This window comes from Bos indicus x Bos taurus, chromosome 2 (assembly GCF_003369695.1).
Source record: "Bos indicus x Bos taurus breed Angus x Brahman F1 hybrid chromosome 2, Bos_hybrid_MaternalHap_v2.0, whole genome shotgun sequence".
NCBI classification, from domain to species: domain Eukaryota; kingdom Metazoa; phylum Chordata; class Mammalia; order Artiodactyla; family Bovidae; genus Bos; species Bos indicus x Bos taurus.
Genome location: NC_040077.1, coordinates 88,897,236 through 88,919,239, shown reverse-complemented (window position 1 = coordinate 88,919,239; position 22,004 = coordinate 88,897,236). Strand labels below are relative to the sequence as shown.

Below are 22,004 nucleotides of genomic sequence, written 5' to 3'. Positions count from 1 at the left end.
CCTTAAGAGAAAATATTGTGTAGTATTTGTCAAGGTAGGAAGTGGTTCCTGGGATGTATCTATGTCTAAGAGTTTAGGGCTCCTCAACCAGTGATATAACCTAAGCACTTAGAGAGTAATGACTGTTTGCTGAAGAGCTTGGCTCTTTCCAACCAGGAAATCCTAATGGAAAGAGCTGACGTGAACAAGGAATGGCAAATTCTCCAGAACTGGGCTTCAAGCCTAAACCATCAAGCGCAGACACGTGGCTGAAGGTCACTGGCTATGACCATTTTGGTGGAATTAGCATATTAGAGGATTGTGCCTAATTTATTGACATTAAGTACATATGATGTCAGGGTGTTAACATAGGAAATACATGACGCAGAAAGATGGACGGCGAGAAGAAAGTCTTTATCCCATCCCTGTCCCAGTTTACTTAGTCCCCGTGCCTGGAGGTATCTATTTGCTACGAGTTTCTTGTGTTTCTTTTTGGAGATCATAAACCAGCATATGTTCATGAATTGTATGAAATGCTGGGTTAAGTCAATAGGCTTGTACTCCTGCAATTATCAGGTATATTTAGCTTTCCTGTAAAGTTCACAAATGCAGCTACATAGAGGTCAAGTGAATGGAGCGAGCAATTCTATGCTAGTTTAGGAAAACAAGGGTAATGGATAAGCTGGTAGGGAGCTTAGGTGAGAACCTAGAGACCTGGGGTCAGGAGCCCAAATGATGACAACATGCTAAGCTATTCTGCCTGAGAAAATGCTTTGAATTTTTACAGTCAATCTTGAAGGAAATCAACCCTGAACATTCACTGGAAGGACTGATGCTGAAGCTGAAGCTCCAGTACTTTGGCCACCTGATGTGAAGAGCCAACTCATTGGAAAAGACCCTGATGCTGGTAAAGATTGAGGGCAGGAGGAGAAGGGGACGAAAGAGTATTAGATGGTTGGAGAGCACCACTGACTCCATGAACATCAGTTTGAGCAAACTCTGGGAGATAGTGAAAGACAGGGAAGCCTGGTGTGCTGAAGGCCACAGGTTTGCAAAGAGTCGGACACAACTTAACAACACAGAAAGGGAGATGAAAAGAGAGAGAGTCAGCCAGGACGGTGGGAGCTGTGTAAGGGTGAAGAGGCTGGGAGAAATGACTGGTAGTGAGGTGAGCAAAGGAGCTTCCAGAAGCAGGAGGACCACATGTGCTACTGTGAGGTGTCCACTGTGAGGTGTGTGAGGTAAACCTTGCTTGGGGCATCCAGACCTTCACCACACTTGGTGTGAGTGGTCTGAGTGTGTGTGTATACACACACACACACACACACACACCCCATAGACCCTCACACACACAGACTGAGGAAGTGGCTGAGTGTCAAGTCTGCATCAGTGCAGGGCTGAGGAGATGGGAAGAGGTCACAGCCTGAAGGCAGAGTGCAGGTGAGAATGTGGGGGTCTGGCCCACGTCCCTGAACTAACACAAATCTCAGGGCTTTTGACTTTCTGCACACACGGAACTGGAGTCCAGGGGGCTGGGACTCTGCTGACTTATGGGCTGCAGGTCATGTGAGACTTGCTCTCTTCTCTTCATCAGCACTGTGAAGCCGGGTTGCCCAGTTGGGGTGGCTATACAGGATACGCCACAAAGAGCACGAGGAAACTCTAGTCTGTGGAGAGACTGACACATCATTCAGCCACTGGACAGATATTAGCTGAGGGTGGGGCTGGGGATACAGCTGTGGATTTAAAAAAAACAGATTCCTGCCATCCTTGTGGAGCCTACATTCTTTTGGGGGAGCTGAGAGGAAGAAGGTGAGAGGACCTGTTGAGCTTATGGGGGAAACAGTGAAACACAGATGGAGAGAGAAGAAAATGACAATGGTGAGAAGAGGAACTTAGGATTCCCCACCCTCCATCAACCACAAGGCTAAGATTAGAGTCTCCAAGTCCTGAGTTAATGCAAGGTACACGTGATACCAGATGGGGTGTCTTTAGATTTCAAGGGACGGGACGGGGCAGACTGCAGTCAGAAAGCCATGACAGCCTCCACAATCCCCATGGCCTCAGTCCCCAAACAGGACCATGGACCCTGTGGCTTGTCCATGTGCTGGGTGAGGAAGATGGTGTAGGAAGGGGCCTTTGCTAATTTCTTTATCAGCTATAAGATTATAGTTAATTTTTGTTGATTAAACTTGTTAACATAATTATGTGCTCAGAGAGTTTACAAGATGGACATTTGGGGTATAATCTGTATTCCTAGGTCTAACATGTATTAAACAAAGCTGGACATTCACACCACGGTTAGTTCAGGCCTCCTGGGCTAGCAACAGGAGGGATGAAGGCCACACACAATAAATTGTTAATCTGTTTAATGCCCACTGGAGGAACTGAACTGAACTGGAGGATGTGAAAAGCCTGTGAAGTTGGCATCAAACTATGCCTCCACTCCTCTGGGTATTTCAACAAAAAGACCGTCCTCAAGCATCTTAGTAATTCAAGCACTGCTATGTATGATTGCTTTCAAAACTCATGCATCAAGGCGAGCCAAGGGATCTCTGCTGCATCAGGACCCTGCTCAGAATATATGAGCTGGATGCAAAGCAGGATTAAGGTGCTGGCCCCAGGCAGTGCCCCAGGACCTCTCCTGTGAGAATCAGTAAGGTGAACCTGAGAATTCCACTGTATTCTTTTGTCCTTTCAAGGCAGCAGGTTTCTGGAAGGGAAGACTAAGGGAAGAGGATGTGGAAGTTGCAAAGGAGGATGGGACAGTGGAGGCTGACAGGCTGTCAGACAGCAAGGAAACAGCATCATAGCATGCTGAGAGCCAGTTCAAAGGAAGGTCCAAGCGGAAAGGCTGTGTCTAACACCTTTATGGCTGCTCCCTGAGGCTTGCAGGATCTTAGGTCCTCGACCAAGGAGCGAACCCATGCAGCGAGATCATAGAGTCCTAACCACTGGACCACCAGGGAAGTCCCCGAGCCTAACACCTTCTAAATACCCACAGTGCCTGGTGTCATGTCCAACTTTCTGAGCAATTTCATCAGTGCCATTCACAAGTCCCACGAAAATTTCTTAGAGACACAAGGACAGAGATACACACTGAAGGGGTGTCTGGTGGGAAACAACTCTGTGGGCTGGGCAAGGGCAGAGGGTGCTGGGCAAAATCCAGGAGGGAGTGTTAGGAGACAGGGAGGGTAGGAGGGAGGAATGGCACTGGAGAGTTGACGAGCCACAGAAAAATCAGTGTCACTGTCCCATCCCTGCTGCAGAAGCAGAAAGGTCAAGTGTGGGCTTTCAAGGTACCACTGTGTGTAGACAGACAGCAGCCTCCAGATGAGAGCTGTTTGTAACTTACACCCCGAGAGTGTGCCCTGTGCCCCGCACATTAGGGAGAGCACCAGTGCATCACTACAGTGAGTTCATTCAAGCGTCCTAACAGACACCCTGGGAAGTATGAGCTCCTCTCTCCCCTCACCACAGGGCTCTGGCACATGCCCTTCCTGTTGCTGGAAGACCTTTCCTCCCCAACCCTGCCTTTCTTCATCTCCTTCTCTTGGTGGCATCTTTCAGGTCTCTGCTTAATCATCCATTCTTCAGAGAAACTCTGAAGGAGTTTTAAAAAACTTCCATTCTTAGACTTTATGATCTTAGACTATTGTGAGCTGCTCGACAAAAACGGCTTGATAGTGATGAATGGAAGGGAAGACAGCATATTCATTTTTCTACAGCATAACAGTAATGAAACTCCTTAATTGGTATATTGTAGTGCTTGCATATAAATCATGTTTATGCAAAAATTTATATAACTTTTGTCACTGATGGAATCTAATCATTTGAGACACAAGCTTATGAATAAAAGTACAATGATATTCACAAAACCTCACAGGGTTTGGCTCAGAATCAAAACATGTAGAGAATGATTCTGTTTGCAAATTGGGAGGGTAATAAATTATTGAAATTTGTACTTTCCCCACACTAATCATCTGCGATTCTAGATTTGGGGTATATTTGCTTTTCAAAGGTGACACTTGGAAGAAACACGGAAGTCTTTAATCAGCTTTCTGCTGACCACTGAAAGTTTTCTAAATAGCTGGATAAAGTCCTCAGAAAGGCACCAGACTGAAGACAGACACTATCAAACATGTTCTACATAAACTGAGCTCACAAAAAAAACCCATGCTGACCTCACATGTTTCAGACGCGCCCTTTATCCTTCCAAAAACACATCTTCTAATTTTATCTAAACTGCCTAGATAGTAAAATTTTATCCTGTTGCCGTAAAAAAGCTTTTATTATTAAAGCAATAAGGTGTAAGGAGAGGAAGATTACCATGGCCCAGGCTTTAGGGTTTATTATATAGTTAATCACAGAGATAAAGTGTCATTTTATAAAAATGTTTCCACTGTCTTGATTCCTTTCTATAGAGGACTAATCATAACAATAATAAAAAGAATCAGAAAGGCACTTCCGCAGGAAGAGATTTATCACGTTCTTCTCTGTGAAAGACTTCTTTAAATGTGGAGGCAAAGACACAGAGAGACAAAACGGCTTCATTTGAGAGCTCGGAAGAGCCATGTAGAGTCGGGTGTGTTTCATGAATAAAGATGCCCTCATGGGGAGCAGCTACTGGACTATCACTGGGTGAGAAGCTGGAGAGCAGAAGCTACTGGCAGATACTGAGGAAGGGAAGGTAGGATTTCAAAGGGAGATGAACAAGATCTCCAACAGCAGCCAGAGTCAGATGTTAAAGAGTTAAAACTAGGCCATACTTCATCTTCCTGTGCTGGTCTCAGGGAGGCCGTAGTGAGAGAAACTGCCTGTGAGCATCTGATCCCAGACAATTCTGCTTCATGACCTTCTGGCGGATGAAGGGCTTCCATGTAGAGCTTTAACTCTGGGGCTGCCAAGCAGAACCAAGTGGAAGAAAAAGAGCTTCAGGAAGCAGACACAGCCCGTGCTCGCCAGGAGGATGAGCACGAGGCAGAGCCTCCGGACCGCCGGTCCCTTGAGAGAGAAAAACATTGTGGAGACTGGACTTCCTGGTGATCCCGTGGTGAAGACTCCACCTGCCAAGGCAGGGTACACGCTTCGATCCCTGGTCTAGGAAAATGCCACATGCCGTGGGGCAATTGAGCCCTCGCACCACAACTACTGAAGCCTGCGCTTCTAGAGCCTGAGCTCCGCTGTAAGAGAAGCCGCCGCAACGAGAAGCCCACGCACCACAACTAGAGACTAGCCCCCACTCACTGCAACTAGAGAAAAGCCCTCGCAGCAACAAAGACCCAATGCAGCCAAAAATAAAAAAATAATTTTAAAAAGAAATGTGGAGATGGCTACGGAGGAAGGATTCTACTGAATGCTAAGGGGATAGCTATGACAAACCTAGACAGCATATTAAAAAGCAGAGACATCACTTTGCCAACAAAAGTTGGTATAGTCAAAGCTATGGTTTTTCCAGTAGTCATGTATGGATGTGAGAGTTGGACCATAAAGAGGGCTGTGCACTGAAGAATTGATGCTTTCGAACTGTGGTGTTGGAGAAGACCTTGAGAATCCCTTGGACTGCAAGGAGATCAAACCAATCTATCCTAAAGGATATCAACCCTGAATATTCATTGGAAGGACTGATGCTGAAGCTCTAATAATTTGGCCACCTGATGTGAAGAGCCAACTCATTGGAAAAGACTTGGATGCTGTGAAAGATCAAGGGCAGGAGGAGAACACGGCGACAGAGGATGAGATGGTTGGATGGCATCACAGACTCAATGGACATGAGTTTCAGCGAATTCTGGGAGATGGTGAAGGACAGGGAAGCCTGTCCATGCAGTCCATGGGGTCTCAAAGAGACACAACTTAGCAACTAAACTTGTAACAACAACAAAAGGGGATGTTTCACCTCTCCTTGTTGTTGCTCAGTCACTCAGTCATGTCTTTTCCTGGCCTGTATCAAATAGCTTAAAGCAGGGTAATATACAAATATCTCCCCTCATCTTGGGCTCTGCTCCTTACTGCGGCATCAGGAGTAAGAACTGTGACCATGGGAGGAAGGCTAGCTGAGTGCCTGGCAGCCTCGTAGTGCCTAGTGGCTGCTGTGTGGACCCTGAGCTGGGAGCAGGTGCTGATGGGAGAGACCACCGGTACTGCTCAGAGTTTAGGCATCAACATCTCTTGCCCTGGAAGAAAGGATTGAGCCCACCAGGTGGAGGGCAGAAAACCTCCCTTTATCCACTTCGGGTGTACTATACTATTACCACGGGAACCATCTCTAGTCCACTCCCCAATATATTGCCAAGAATTCTTGGGCCCAGGGCAAAACTAGTCAGGGGCTTCAGTTCACCCATTTCTCAACTATTTCTGCTGCCAACAAAGGTGTTCCTGGCCTGGTAGGCACACACACAGCAAGACTGCACATGGTTCTCTATTCCTGGGGTCAGGAGAACAGGTGCCCACAAATGGTGCCCACGCTCTTGCATGGCTGCCAGTTCCGTGTTCCTCCTTTCTCCCTTCTGCTCCCTGAAGACTAGCAGAATATGCCACCCCAAAACACGGCACTTCGGTATATTGATTACTGTGAACACTATGGGCAGTGAAAAACAGCAAATGCAGCGAGACACGTTCTCAGATGTGCTTCAGGACAGATTGTTCAAAAGGAGCTCAGTTGTCATACACCCACCTCCTTTCCCAGGAGTTTTCACCAAACAGGGAGGATGCTGACATCACAGGAGAGACTAGAATTGACACCACAGTCAGACTTTGTCACAAGCTGTCATATACTTCCTGGGCTTCCCAGGTGGCGCCAGCTGAGTGTGCTGCAGTCCATGGGGTTGTAACGAGACACAACTTTGTCTTTTGGTAAAGAACCTGCCTGCCAATACTGGAGACATAAAGAGACATAGGTTCGATCCCTGGGTCTAGCAGATCCCCTGGAGGAGGGCATGACAACCCACTCCAGTATACTTGCCTGGAGAAATCTATGGACAGAGCAGCCTGGCAGGTTACAGTCCATAGGGTCACAAGGATGCAGACATGACTGAAGTGACTTAGCAGCAGCAGCAGCCCTTCCATTTGCTCTTCTAAGGACCAGTTCATCTTTCCTAAAAATCATGCACTCTCCCCTCAGAGATCTATATGCCTCTCCTCTTTCCCCTTTAAGATGGTATTTAATCCTGAATTCCAGGCCACTGTGGGGACTTCACTTTTCCCTAAGGGTCTCCCCTGTGTACCTGAGATGTCCATGTTAATATATGTCTGTTTGTTTTTCTCTTGTTAATCTGTCTTATATAACAGGGTCTCAATCAAGAACACAGAAGGGTAGAGGGTAAATATTCTTCCTCCCCTGCATGTCCATCCTGGCCCCTTCCTTGCCCTGACTGTTCTCACCACTCACCAGTTTCCACAACACCCCTTCATTCACTTCCCACGTGATCAGTTCCTCCTGCGTTATCCCAGAAATGGCTCTCCTAACCAGCTCCACCTGCCAGTGTGCCACTACAGCTCATCATCAAGGAGCCGGCTATGCTCATTTATTTAGCTTTCTGTTGGGATTCCTGAGTCTTTTACCTTCTACTCTGTCCACGTTTGCACCTCAGTTTCACAACAACCCGCGTTCTTATAATTGGAATTTTTTTTTCTGAATGCAGCAGTGATTTGACAATTGATCTAAAGATTTCTTGAATTCCAACGTATTGTGCAATAAACATACAAAACCCAACATGCATGTCTACAGCCTGTCAGCTGGGGTTGGGATGCAACTCTTTGAACAGCTGCCTAGAAATCGTGACTCTCAGGGAAATAAAGTAGAACATCTCTGAGCACAAATCGGAGTTAACACGTACGGCAGAGCCACACTGCTCTGGCGGCCAGTGAACACGGCAGCTGGGCTCCATTTGCCAATCAGGTTGAGGCCATTTTTTTCCCTTTTTTTTTAAATCAGAGGTAACATAACCTGTTAATGTTAATACCTCTTAGTCTGCATATTTTATATTGGAATTAGATAATGATTTAAATTACAGTTGATGAATATTTCACCACACCATCTGAGATGCATAGACATGTGCAGATGAAGCATAATGACTAACTCTCACCACAAAATCCTGGAGTTCCTTACACACAATAGTTAATTGAAAAATGAACAAATATGGACAGGGATTCCTTTTTTTTCTTGGAATTTAAGAAATGACATCAGAGTTGCAAAATCCTGCAAATTCTACAAATCCCACATCATCACATGCTTAATTAAAAAGTATCTACATTCCTTATATACTTCTATTTAGAATTTTACATCTGATTTGACTTAATAATATAATTTCTTATCTTTGCTGACTACTTCTTAGTTTTGTTTCTTTACATGGTGATCAGCATTCAGGGAAAGTAACTTATCTGTATTTCAGCTTCTATAGGTATAAATATGATATGACTTACTACCATCTCCTTTTTTAAAAAAATAAAAGAACAACAAAACTACATCTATGAAAAAGAAAGCAAACTTCTATCTGTGGTGTTGATTGTCTTACAGCACAAGGGTACCACTTAAGGAAGTAACATTCTTCATTTACTTTATTTTGTGCTAAGTCACTTCAGTCGTGTCTCACTCTTTTTGACCCCTGGACTGTAGCCCACCAGGCTCCTGTGTCCATGGGATTCTCCAGGCAAGAATATTGGAGTGGGTTGCCATTTCCTCCTCCAGGGGAATCTTCCCAACCCAGTAATCAAACACGTGTCTCCTGTGTCTCCTGCACTGCGTAGGCAGGTTTTTTTTACCACTAGCGCCACCTACAGCTCTCATTAAAAACAAAAAACTGGGAAATGTAGAAAGGAAGATAAAACAAATTTCAAAATAAAATCTCTGTCTCATACCCAAAATACAGCCAACCACTCTGAATACTGTTGCATTCCCCTCCAATTTGGGGGGAAGAGGGCATCTAGGCAGAAGCCATCATAGTGATGAATCACAGTTAACACATACTCATGAACAGAAACTAGAAGAGATTGACAGGGCCAGAAAAAGTCACAGAAATGCTGGCCTACTTCTGACCCAAGGCAGTCAGGCCTAGCCTCCACTGCTCTGGCCTCCTGAGGGCTCCTGCATCTTTTGACTCTTTTGTGAAGAGGAGAGAATGTGTACTTCTTGGTTTGGGCCAAAAAGCTCTCACCAGCCAGCATCTCCAGGCTCATCTGTTGCCCCTCATCTTCAGGACCTGCCCCAGCCAATGGCTTCCCAAATAGGGGCATAAAGAAAATAGTAAACTGCATGTACATACATTTTTAATTTTTTTTTTAAGCTGAGCTATGTGGCATGCAGGATCTTAATTCCCCAACCAGAGATCAAACCTGTGCCCCCTGCATTGGAAGTGCAGAGTCTTAACCACTAGACCACCAGGGAAGTCCCAGTGTTTACTTTTCATTCCAAAAAGTAGACTTTCCCAATCTTCAGTATACAGATTAACCATAGCACACATAAATTATTTATAAATAAATTTTTTGGTTTGAGAGGGATGTGCTCACAGTTCACTTCGATGGAGTGAGACCCAGGGCACACACTCCTCTCAAATCATGTTGTGGTCTCTCTTATTTTCTGGTTCCTTGTGTTATTTCTTCTGCATGGAATCCTTTTTCCCTCCCAGGATGACAAATTCCTAGTCTTCCTTCAAAGACCAGCTCAAATGTCACCTCTGTGGTCGACCCTTCCTTAACCAGGCGGTATTGATTTCTCCTCCTCCAGGCCCAGCTCCATTGCAGTACTTGCCTTTGTGCAGTTTCTACATTCACCCACTAGCCCTGGGGTTCTACTGTATCGGGTGGATGAATGAAGAGAAGGGAAGGGAAGGTAGAGAGAAGGCATGGCAAGACAGGAAAGGGAAAGGAGGCCTGATGTGACAACTGTGGCCATTCGGAATCAGAGGTTCCTTTGCCTTACATCTCTCTTTACCAGGGAGCAGACAGTAAAAAGCTATGATGAAATATCCATATCTTACAGCTGAAATCCAGTGTATGCTCAGTAAACTGAAAGGTGGAATGGATTCACTTCCTCCTAGTGTCTTGGTAGAGAGGAAAAGACATTTACTAAATGCTTACCTGAAAGAGAAGAGAACCAGTCTAGACTGAACCTCTATCATGGACCAGGCATGAAATTTTCTAGAATAATCTGCAGAGTGCATATCTTGTACATGAATCTTCATAAAACTCCAGAAAGAGACAGTAGCCCTGTTTCGCATCTGAGTAGAAGTTAGGAAACTCAACCATATTCGGTACTAGCATATGTGGAGAGGAGATTTAAATCCTATCCCGTGGAAATCCACACCTCATGCCTCCTAATTAAGTTGTTAATAAACCCAGGAAGATGTCACTTTTGTTCCAATATGGCCTATTAAGTACCAAAGGTAACAGTCACTGGAGCAATAATGTAACATACATGTAAGGAAATCTACTGTATTAGCTTCAGGTACAGCTTTTATATGATTTGTTGCTGTGCTAGACAATTAAGTGTCCCAAATTACTCCTTGGTCTCATTTGACTCTACACTCTCACTCTGTACTGGTCTAATAAATACAAATAAACTCCAAGATGTACTCTGAGACTGTGTCTAGGATATTCCACTTTTCAAACAATAATGTATTTTATATTTATCCTAATATATAGGAACAAATTTGTCTTATTTTCTCAGTGAAAATGGATTATATTTTAAATTTTTAAAAACACACACATACAAATGATACACATTCTCTTGGGATTGTATAGTTAGAACACTTTGCTTAATTCCTTTTTATATTTCCGTTCTATGATAAAAACTTAACGATTCCTATTGGGGAGCATGTTCTGAAGCTGATTTGACGGGCAGCCTTCATTTGCTGAAAAGATTCAGAAATCTTTTCAGATTTCAAGCTGAAATCAGAACCAACTTCTTATCCTCTAGCTCTTCTTCTGGGTTTATTATTCTGCAAGAAGGCTGCAGTGAAAGAAAGCTGACTTCCAGCTCTAAGTGTGCCGCTGACAAGACGTATGGAGGTAATCACACGTGGAGCTCACAAAGGCTATTAATACAAGGTGCTATTTATGCTGGTTTCCCGGGGACCGTATCCAAACTGAAAAGGCCAGTTCTGTACTTCTTGTATTTATCAGCCTGCTCTTCCTTCATGTCGACTGATTCACTCGGTCCTTGCAGTGGCCCTGGGGAAACATCTAACGCAGAGAAAAACCTTGGGGAGGAAAGAAAAGAGGAAAAGAGAAGCTTTCGCTTCCCAAGAGTGAGCTACCCCTATTTAGAATGACACATATTCACGAACAAGGCAAGATTTGAAATGCGCTGTGCCACGGGGACTTGCCATAGACACAAAGTCACAGGAACCTTGAGTTCCTCCATGGTATAAGGTATTTACCCTTTTCACAATTTCAGAAATGGATCCTGGAACTGATTTCTGTTTATTGGACTGGCGCCAAGTGAGGAAAAGGAGTCATTTTGGGCAGTTAGTCAGCTAGGCCAGTGACAGAAAAGCATACATACGGCTCTCTTGAGGCATAAATATATTTATTAGCTTCTTCTACTACTGTCTCGATATCCTTTGCAGGTGTATGCTCATCTCCATAATGTGCGTTCTTTTAATATGCTGGCATAATCTCCAATACTGAGTGTGGGGAGAAGGAATGGATTTGTCTAATTTCCACAGGATAACACAAGTCACTAGCAGGTAGGCACTTGGAAAAAACATCTGATGAGAAGGAAGGAGATTAGTCAGAAAGTCTTGTTTGGATAGGCTTTGCTCAATGAAAAGATTGTATTCCCTTGCAGGGCAGAAGGATGTAGAGACTTTGTATTAAACTTCTTGGAAAAAACATAAAATATGTAAACTCTTGGTTTTATCTGCATCATGTGTATAGGCTAAGGAGTTGGCAAAATCTAGCAATTATTTAACACGTTGTTGATATTTTAACAGGAAACCAAAGGCCTGTTAAAGTCCTCACGTGACAATACTAAGTGACTACAAAGGTTCCTAACGTCAGCCCTCTCTCCTATTGGTAATCCTGTGATGAACATCCTCTGTTGAAGGGCTCAGAGAAAAGCATCACTTTATTACTGACCAACACCCTGCCCTAGACACTCAATGCACTCAGAATGCTTCCTATTTCAGTCACACTGTTTTACAATGGAGTCTCAACTCATTACCCACACTGACATCCACATCCTCCACGTGACTGAACTCAAAAGCCAGATTTGCTTGCTGTCATAGCATCTATTCTGAGGCGCAGATCTGATTCTGGGACCTGTTTCACCTAATATATATTTCCCCTGTACTTTCCTATCAAAGTAGACAGAGTGCCTTAATTTCAATATTCTCCTAATTAAAAGAGGGTAATTCTCTTATAATTAACAGAGGGTCAACAAATACTTGCCCAACCACTACAGCACGGTAAGATTGCAAAAAGACCTTCTGTTGTCATTCAGTTTAAATAGCACAAGGGCAGGCCCACCTGAGGATGTCACTGGCACCAGAGTACTTGGATATATACCAACGTCTGTGTAGCCAGAAACACCAAGCAATACTGCTGCCTGGCTAAAGCCAGAGGAAAATAATACCTCCCCAGACAGACACTTAATGGAACAATTCCCTACTGTATATATCTTTACATGCCTCAGATCTTCATCTGAATCCGGGTCCCTGAATCAATAACTGCGTTATTTGGTTTTATTGCAAAATGAGAAAGAAAAAAAAAAAAGACTCAGCAGAGACAGCATGGTGAATGAAAGTGACTGTCTATCACCAGCTACAACTTTCAGTTCTTAATTTTTCCATTTTCTCCTAAGGACTGACTTGAATTCTATAATGAAAAATAGACAAAGAAGCAAAGTCCTCAGTTTTCTACACTTCAATGTAATTGTTTCTGCTGGTCTTATGGAAACAAAAATGTAATTTGACCTTTAAAATGTGTAGCAATAAGGTTTATGTTTCAGGAAGTATGGGAGAAATGCCTTCCTACTGCACTGCTGTGAAAAGAGAAGACACTATGGCTGCATTGGGGGGTATGTGAATGATTTGGGCATGGAAAGGAAATCTCCCTTCTCTCGTCTGCAGTGGTGGATTAGGAGGGCTGCTGGAGGAGGGGCAGACAGCTACTGGGTAGTGGGGTGGGGGCAAGTTGCAAAGGGAGGAATCTCCACCCTTCACTCAAGGAGCTGCAGCAGACCATGCAGAAGGACTGGTGCAATCTTCGTCTCCCTTTCCTCTCACTCAGGCTTTCTCAGCCTATTGACGTCTTGGACTAGATCGTTCTTTGGAGGGGGTGGGGTGGGGAAGGCTGTCCTGTGCATACTAGGATAAGTATTAATAGTGGCATCCTGATGTCTGCCTACTAGAGGCCAGTAACACTACCTCTCTGCAGCTGTGACAATTTAGAAATATTTCTAGACATGCCAACTGTCTCCCTGGGGGAAGGCAAATTCATCTGGTTGGGAACACTGCTCCAGCCCCAGACATATCACCCTCCTTTGCGGGACTCTCAATCCGTGGTTTTCAACCACAGATGCACAAGAGAATCACCAAGGGATCTTTAAAAACAAAAACCTTATTTCTGGGTTCACTTATGCCCAGTGAAATCAGCATCTCTGGGCCTGGTACCAAAGCAGAGGATGACCACGGAGCTCTAGAGTTTGTAATTATAGTGCATACACATATACTTTGGTACTGAGAGAAGTAAATATTAATTCTCAGGCATCATCTTTCAGTCAATGCTAAGTTATTCACAAAGATAACAAATAAAAAACCTAAAGGGCACAGAAATCTCGGCTTTTAGCACTGTATGGAGAGCCGGGTATTAGAAAAGGCAGCTAAAAGTTTGGGGAGTTCGAGCAGGGAGAGGGGAGGAAACAACCAAAGAATAAGAATCCTGTTATGTGATAAATCTGCAAAAGTGAAGACAAATGGTCTCATTTGGACTCAAGCTGAAGTAGTTCTAAGGCTGCCTGCTCCAAGAATTTGATGTTATTCAGGCACCCAAGAAGCAGCAAAGTGGGAATATGGGACAGACTGCTGCCTGGCTTGCTCTGAAATGCAACAGCCCCACTGACAATTTCTTCTTCGGGAGGCATTCTCAAGTTCATATCCCAGAAAAAGACACAACATTTAAAATGTCACAGTAGCGATATCTGGTCTGTGCATGGGGCCACCCTGCTGACCACCCTGGTGGTCTGTGTGTGGTTCTGCTTGGCTACCCACAGGGCTTTAGCAGCAGATAAAGAGCCCTCCTTCAGAGGGGGATTTGAGAGATGCACAAGATATACTTATCTCGAAGTGGCTTTCTCTTTAGCTGGCAATTCTCACATTTAGAGTCATTCTTTTGGCTGGAGGAGAGCTTGAACAGACTCTGTTAGCTGGTTAACATGCAAATCTGTCACTCTGGAGGGGGCGATGGGGTTGGGGGGAGGATCACATGGTCATCAAAATGATGAGATTACCAGTGACACAAAATGAGTTTCAGTCATTAAAAGGAAGAAAAGAAAAAGGAGACAGAGAGCCCATTACAAGGTCCTCCGGTGTAGTAGGGGCTTCCTGGGTGGCTCAGCAGTAAAGAATACACCTGCCAATGCAGGGGACCCAGGAGATAGAGGTTCAATCCCTGGGTTGGGAAGATGATCTGGAGGGAGGAAATGGCAACCTGCTTCAGCAAAATTCCATGGACAGAGGAGCCTGGTTGGCTACATTCAGGGAGGTGGGGTGTCACACAGTGGGGTCACACAGAGTTGTTCATGACTGAGCAACTGAACACGCAGGCATAATGTAGTGACTGGGGTCGCTGTGAGGAGCCCCTGGCCTGTAGGGGACAGTAGGAGGCTCACCTGCCCTTGCAGGGAGGGAGTGAACTCCAAGATGGAGGGAAAGCTGACAAAGAAAGGGAAGGTGGGCGAGGGCTTATGGTTGGGGGAGCTGGGAAACTTCTGACCTACTTCCAATTTCCTGGCACTGTTTCAAGAGAAAATAAACACAGGTCCAGGAACATGTCTGGCCACTTTATATAGGAGGCATGCTTTGACTGATTTCCCTTTCCTTTTTGAAAGCAAAGCGGCCTAAACATATTATTCCCTCCAGCCCCCATTCTCTGCAACCTGGTTACCCAGCACATACCCTAACCCTCTGGCTCCTTAACCATCTTCCGTTTTCTTTAGGAATGCTTTTAATTAGATGTTAAACTGATAATAGCACCTAACAATTTTTTTACAGCTCTATTTTGGAATCCTTTCTCCCCCACATATGGCAAAACTATCAAGTATTACTCTCCTTCCTCAATGTTTTTTGAATTTAATGTTTTATTGCTCATTTAAAGCCGTCAACATCAACTTGGCCATGCACACACAGATTTGTGAGAAGTTAGACTAGTCTGCACACAAAGCAATTAAACCTGGCAGCTATGATTCGAAAGATGAATATTTTCCAGTTGTGGTAGGGGGCCAATCATATAGGAAAGAAACCAGCTGCTTCATGTTAGTTCCTGATGTGACTTTTCACACAGACGCTCATGTTGCAGAATTTATTTTCTGTGAAGACATATTGAGAGGGTATTGTGTCATCTTTGTTCCCCCTCTTAAATCCCTAATTCTTTCTGGAAAAATGAGAAGGAGCCATGTAATGATCATTTAGCCCTGTGCAACTGTGTCCTGGTTAAGTGCCAACTCTGATATTATAAGTTAGCTACTTAATGGCTTTCTTCAGTAACATATTGAGCAAAACATTCTTCACAGCCAGATTGGGAAGGACAAGGATTTCCTTCATTTCGCTCAGACACCCTTCACTCAGTACTGAGCATGTGCAAACCACGGCTTTCTCCCAACCTCACACAATTCATTCCGGTGAATTCCAGCCTGGGGAGGAATTTAGTTACTTGGGATTCACCTCCTGAAGCTGGTGCTTTGGTAGCAAAGTGAATATGAAGGGTGGTTTTTCTTTTTTTAACTGTCTATTTATTTCTAAACTACACACAGCGCCTATTGAGAGCTTAGGTGAGAGAACAGGGTGGCCCCGAGGAAGCGCAGGAGAAGCTGCAGAGGGATGTACTCCACACCCCTGTTGCTTGTGCACCACGAGTCAACATCTGCCTCAGAACCGGCACTCCTGGAAATCTCCAGAGGGCTCCACATCCTCCAAATCTGGACACACTCTATGTGTGTCGCAACCCTGAGGTTTCCATCGTACTAAATGAATAGGGCTGCATTCAAAATTCTCTCTACTGCCTAGAGTTCGTGATTTCAGCACCACTAGGGAAGTTTCATTTTTTAAGCTTTTAAGCTGCTTTCTTCTATTTTGTGACCCACTATTTTTTCAAGAGCACCACAATCCTTAAGATCCAGCCTTTGCTCCTCAGAAAATGAGAGGCTTAATTCAAGCACATCGCCCTGTTGCCTGGGCAGCATACTTATTTTGAATAGAGGTCAAGTTTTTCCCTTTGGCATAAATGCATGTTTGTGGTTGTTAAAAAATACTTTAGTTTTACGTTCAAGTTAACATTTGTGTAATTATTTGGGGATTGTTTTGCTGAAGGGTTAGGTCAGAAAACAAGGGGTGGTGTTTTCCCCTTTCGCAGCAACACCATACAGGAAGTAGTTGGTCTAAATGTTCTCTTGTTCAGTTTGGAGGGAAAATGTCCTTTTGTCAAGGAGGTGACTTTTAAACAGCCGTATTGCTTTGGCAGAGCTCATTCAGAAGCCATCCTTCCCATCAGTATAAAACACGATGTGAATTACAAGCAAAGATACGCATCTTCCCTGGGTTCTGACTTTCCTGGCCCCACACTTCCCGCTCTTGAGGAGTAAAGCACTCAAAGAATCGGTTATAAATCTCAAGACGTCTCATGAGCCATGCGATGTTCATTTTACTAAGGAAATAAAAAAAGGACTCAGAGCAGCTGGAGGAGAGAGGTAATTTGAGGTCATTGCTACACTCTGTCGATTAGTGTGTGAGTCACTCAGAGGGAAGGTGTCACACGTGGGCCTCAGAGGAAGACTGTATTCTAAAATGCCGCACAAAGGAGAAGACAGAGTCATCTTCTGTGAGCAGCCTCCAGACAGAGGCTGGCAAACCACAACCCCCCCTGAGCCAGATTTGGCCCCTGCCTCTGCAGGCTCTCCAGCTGCTTCCACACCCCAACAGCAGCCCTGAGTAGGAGCACACAGACCTTACAGCCTGTAAAGCTTAAGGTTTTTAACCCGCCGGCACTTTACAGGTGACGTGTGCTGACTCTGGCTCCAGAGAACAGGTCTGGATGTTGCGTGTTCTTTTATTTATTTATTTTTGGCTGTGCTGGGTCTTGGCTGCTGCACACGGGTTTTCTCTAGTTACAGAGAGCCGGGGCTGCTCTCCAGTTTTGGTGTCCAGGCTTCTCACTGTGGTGGCTTCTCCTGTTGTGGAACAATGGCTCTAAGGTGCTTGGGCTCAGTAACTATGGCACTCTGGCCTTGTTGCTCTCCTGCATGTGGGATCTTCCTGGACCAGGGACTGAACCCATGTCCCCTGCATTGGCAGGTGGATTCTCAACTGCTGGAACACCAAGGAAGCCCCTGAGCATGCTTTTACATATTAGGGTAACTTGGAAAAGGTCAGTTTTCATTCCAACCCCAAAGAAAGGCAATGCCAAAGAATGCTCAAACTACCGCACAATTGCACTCATCTCACACACTAGTAAAGTAATGCTCAAAATTCTCCAAGCTAAGTTTCAGCAAGACGTGAACTGTGAACTTCCAGATGTTCAAGCTAGTTTTAGAAAAGGCAGAGGAACCAGAGATCAAATTGCCAACATCTGCTGGATCATGGAAAAAGCAAGAGAGTTCCAGAAAAACACCTATTTCTGCTTTATTGACTATGCTAAAGCCTTTGACTGTGTGGATCACAATAAACTGGAAAATTCTTCAAGAGATGGGAATACCAGACCACCTGACCTGCCTCTTGAGGAACCTATATGCAGGTCAGGAAGCAATAGTTAGAACTGGACATGGAAAAACAGACTGGTTCCAAATAGGAAAAGGAGTACGTCAAGGCTGTATATGGTCACCCTGCTTATTTAACTTATATGCAGAGTACATCATGAGAAACACTGGGCTGGAAGAAGCACAAGCTGGAATCAAGATTGCTGGGAGAAATATCAATAACCTCAGATATGCAGATGACACCACCCTTATGGCAGAAAGTGAAGAAAAACTAAAGAGCCTCTTGATGAAAGTGAAAGAGGAGAGAGAAAAAGTTGGCTTAAAGCTCAACATTCAGAAAACGAAGATCATGGCATCCAGTTCCATCACTTCATGGCAAATAGATGGGGCAACAGTGGAAACAGTGTCAGACTTTATTTTTTTGGGCTCCAAAATCACTGCAGATGTTGACTGCAGCCATGAAATTAAAAGAGGCTTACTCCTTGGAAGAAAAGTTATGACCAACCTAGATAGCATATTCAAAAGCAGAGACATTACTTTGCCAACAAAGGTCCGTCTAGTCAAGGCTATGGTTTTTCCTGTGGTCACGTATGGATGTGAGAGTTGGACTGTGAAGAAGGCTGAGCGCCGAAGAATTGATGCTTTTGAACTGTGGTGTTGGAGAAGACTCCCGAGAGTCCCTTGGACTGCAAGGAGATCCAACCAGTCCATCCTAAAGGAGATCAGCCCTGGGTGTTCTTTGGAAGGAATGATACTAAAGCTGAAACTCCAGTACTTTGGCCACCTCATGCAAAGAGTTGACTCATTGGAAAAGACTCTGATGCTGGGAGGGATTGGGGGCAGGAGGAGAAGGGGACGACAGAGGATGAGATGGCTAGATGGTATCACTGACTTGATGGATGTGAGTCTGAGTGAACTCCGGGAGTTGGTGATAGACAGGGAGGTCTGGCATGCTGCGATTCATGGGGTCGCAAAGAGTCGGACACGACTGAGAGACTGAACTGAACTGAACTGACTGAAGGAAAAATTAAGGAGGAGAAGGGGACAACAGAAGATGAGATGGTTGGATGGCATCACCGACTCAATGGACATGGTTCTGGGTGGACTCCAGGAGTTGGTGATGGACAGGGAGGCCTGGCGTGCTGTGGTTCATGGGGTTGCAAAGAGTTGGACATGACTGAGTGACTGAACTGAACTGAACTGAAGGATAAATTGGAAAAGTCATGTAACTATAAAATTTAAAAATCAGTAATAATAATACTTTTTATTTGTATAGCATCTTTACCTTCTCCAAGTACTTTCAAACATATTCTTGGAGTTTGCTTTGAACAATTAGTGAGGTTATAATCTGATCAAACAGAGAAGTGTTCCACTGGGTGGAGGGTAAATGATTCCTCACTGAATGATAACTGAAGGAGATGGTTTGTTTTCAAGTCCCTGGTGATTGATGCACCCCTGGAATCTCACATTCTAAGTAGCAGATGCTTTAAAGTTTGAGACTTTTACATTAGGTTACTGATTGACATAATCCTTAGTTTTACACTATGCTACAGTCAGCAAAAAAGCACATCAGTGTCAAAGAAAGGACTTAAGAATGGGAAGAATATGCAGAAAGTGTGATCAAACTCTGGAATCATGAGAAGCCAATATAGGGATCATGTTATGTGAGCCTGGACATTGTGGACATGTGTTTTCTTTGTTCTAATTTTCCTCTTTAACACCATGATTTTTCTCCAGGGATCCAGGGTTCTTCACCTCTCAGTTCATGGAGTTCAGGTGGGGTTTTCCCCCCACCCTGCAAATGTCCCACCGCTAACTCTCTGGGCAGGCACATGACTCTGGCCTGGCTAGTGGGAAGACTGTCCCTGTAGCTACAGGGACTGGTTTATAGACAGATCTATGTCCCAACCCAGCCAATGGGAATTAGCCCTTTCGGACTTTTTTGTCAGAACTACTGGAAACGAAGTCTTCTCTCAGATCACAGGGCTAAAGATTGTGAAAGCTTGGAGCTGCCAGCGTGTCATCTTTGCTGCGACATGGAGACACTGTACCTAAGAGTGAAGTGAAGAATAAGCAGAACCAGGAGACTGTGGGGGACACTGGTCAAGGAAAGGAGGCAGAGAGAGAGAGAGAGAGGAATCTGAATCCTGCTAACATACTGGGCTTAGAACCAAATTTGCCTAAAGGAATTTCCTGGGATTTTCATGTGCATCAGTAATAAATCCTCTTTTCTCTTTAACTACTGTGATTTGAGGTTCTGTCACTTGAAACTGAAAGTGTCCTGATGGATACACTGAGAACATTTTTCTACTGATATTAACTTAATCTTTTTTACTAACAGGTATTTCACTCTGACTGTGGACATGAGCAAAAGTATAAGGCTGAAAGAAATGTCTTCCATCAAAATCCATTGCAGAGCAGGGCAGGGGCAGGACCAAAACCACACTGGCATACCATTTCTTAATTCCAGTCTTCAGGATACCAAGAATGGGGGTCTATCGCTAAGTTTACATAAGCTGTTTCTGAATTTTGTTAAGGGAGCTTTTCTTATTTTATGATGATATCAGGGTGGAAAATATTCTTTCTGAGTAAGCATTCATGATGTTAACCTTCCAGAGATTTGTCAAAAATATAGTTTTTGAAGTTTTGTCCTTTACTGAGGTTGTGTTCTACATCATTCATATACTTTTGACCCAACTTCAAACTCCAGCGAATAAGTCTATCAGGTTTCCCTTTATTTCAAATTTTCTCTTCTTTTCTATTCCCAAGATATGCATCTGTCAGCAGGGTTTAAGAAAATTCGCCAAAGTGTTGTTCTGTGATGTTTATGTATTAAATAAACATTTTCCATCTGATGCTTTTACCTATAGGAACAGCTCAAGTGCCATAAATTGATAGTTTCTAAGTGAAATTACTCACCAGTTGTGTAATTCAGCAAAGGCAGCTTTGATCTTCTTCACGGAGCTATCTACTTCTTCCTTGATCATGACACGGTATCTAGTCAGAGACACAGTACAGCGTTGCAAATCCTTCACCGATTTCTCAATATTTGGGCCTGAAATTAATGTCAAGAAAGAACATGTTAAAGTGAACACTTTATTTTTTTTATTTCTGAGCTAAACAACAATGACAAAGGCAACTATATCCCCTTCCAATAAAAAGGGATCTTCTTTTGTTTTTCAATGAAAAAAAAAGTTCCATTAAGAGGATGTTTATAATCCCAATTTTTTAAAATCCAGAGTGGGTGGTTTGTGCGGTCCCTGAGAAGCTGTGATCTCACCAGTGGGCTCTCTGGCTGGGCCATTTTGGGCACATGTGTCTCCTTTACCCTTTGCAAAGAGGCTCAGATCATTATGTTCTATTACAAACTGGGGATTCTTAGAATCTGATACGTCTAAAGACCATTTGTGCTGCTGGCTCTCTCTATAAACACCATTCTGTGTGGTTTAAAGCCAGCAGGGCTTTTGGAAGAGGAAAATGACATAGAGGTTGGGAGAGGTACAAATGAACTCGAGAGAGGACAGAGCATCCATGCCAGGTACCCTGGCTCTGGCCCCATCAGTCCTGAGCCAGGCCTGTAATTATACCAGCAGTACTTAAAGCAGCTCTGTGGGTGCCAATCTTGCCTGATTTCCTGAAACTGTCACCAGGGTTTACAGATAGTGCAGAGCAAATAGGCAAATTGTACTTATCCCAACAAGGGCATGGTTTCTTAGAAAAAAGAAATCTCTCTCAAGAAAAGTGAGAAGGTATAATCAAACCCAAGCCAAGGAAATCAGATACAACTGAGGCCTGAATGAGAATATTATTTAAATCCTCTGGTAATCAGAAAGGAAGTGATTTAGCCCCTTTCATGTTTAATACTAGTTATGCATAAAGTATCAATATATCAAAGTTCAAAATGTAATCAAAATATAGTGTGTCCAATATAAAACCCTCTTTCAGTGTCTTTTGTCTGAAAGTTCTAACACAGAACTGAATTTACATGAGGAACATCATATCAGAAGACATGGTTGGCCTCTAAACTCATCTTCAGTCAATGCAAATTCATAACCTGTATATCAGGGAAACATTCAACATTTACATGGCTAAAGAGGCTCCTGCATTAACATTTGCTTTA

The 22,004-nt window shown here is 44.0% G+C and overlaps 1 protein-coding gene across 8 annotated transcripts in view; it reads right to left on the bottom strand.

Annotated features, from left to right (window-relative positions):
* SPATS2L (spermatogenesis associated serine rich 2 like) overlaps positions 1 to 22,004 on the bottom strand; it is a 190,929-nt gene that overhangs the window by 20,502 nt on the left and 148,423 nt on the right. For all 8 annotated transcript variants that reach the window (XM_027564026.1, XM_027564009.1, XM_027564016.1 and 5 more), the window contains one exon: positions 20,804 to 20,939. In XM_027564026.1, coding sequence (XP_027419827.1) covers positions 20,804 to 20,939 — 136 coding nt within the window. The remainder of the gene's footprint in view (positions 1 to 20,803; positions 20,940 to 22,004) is intronic.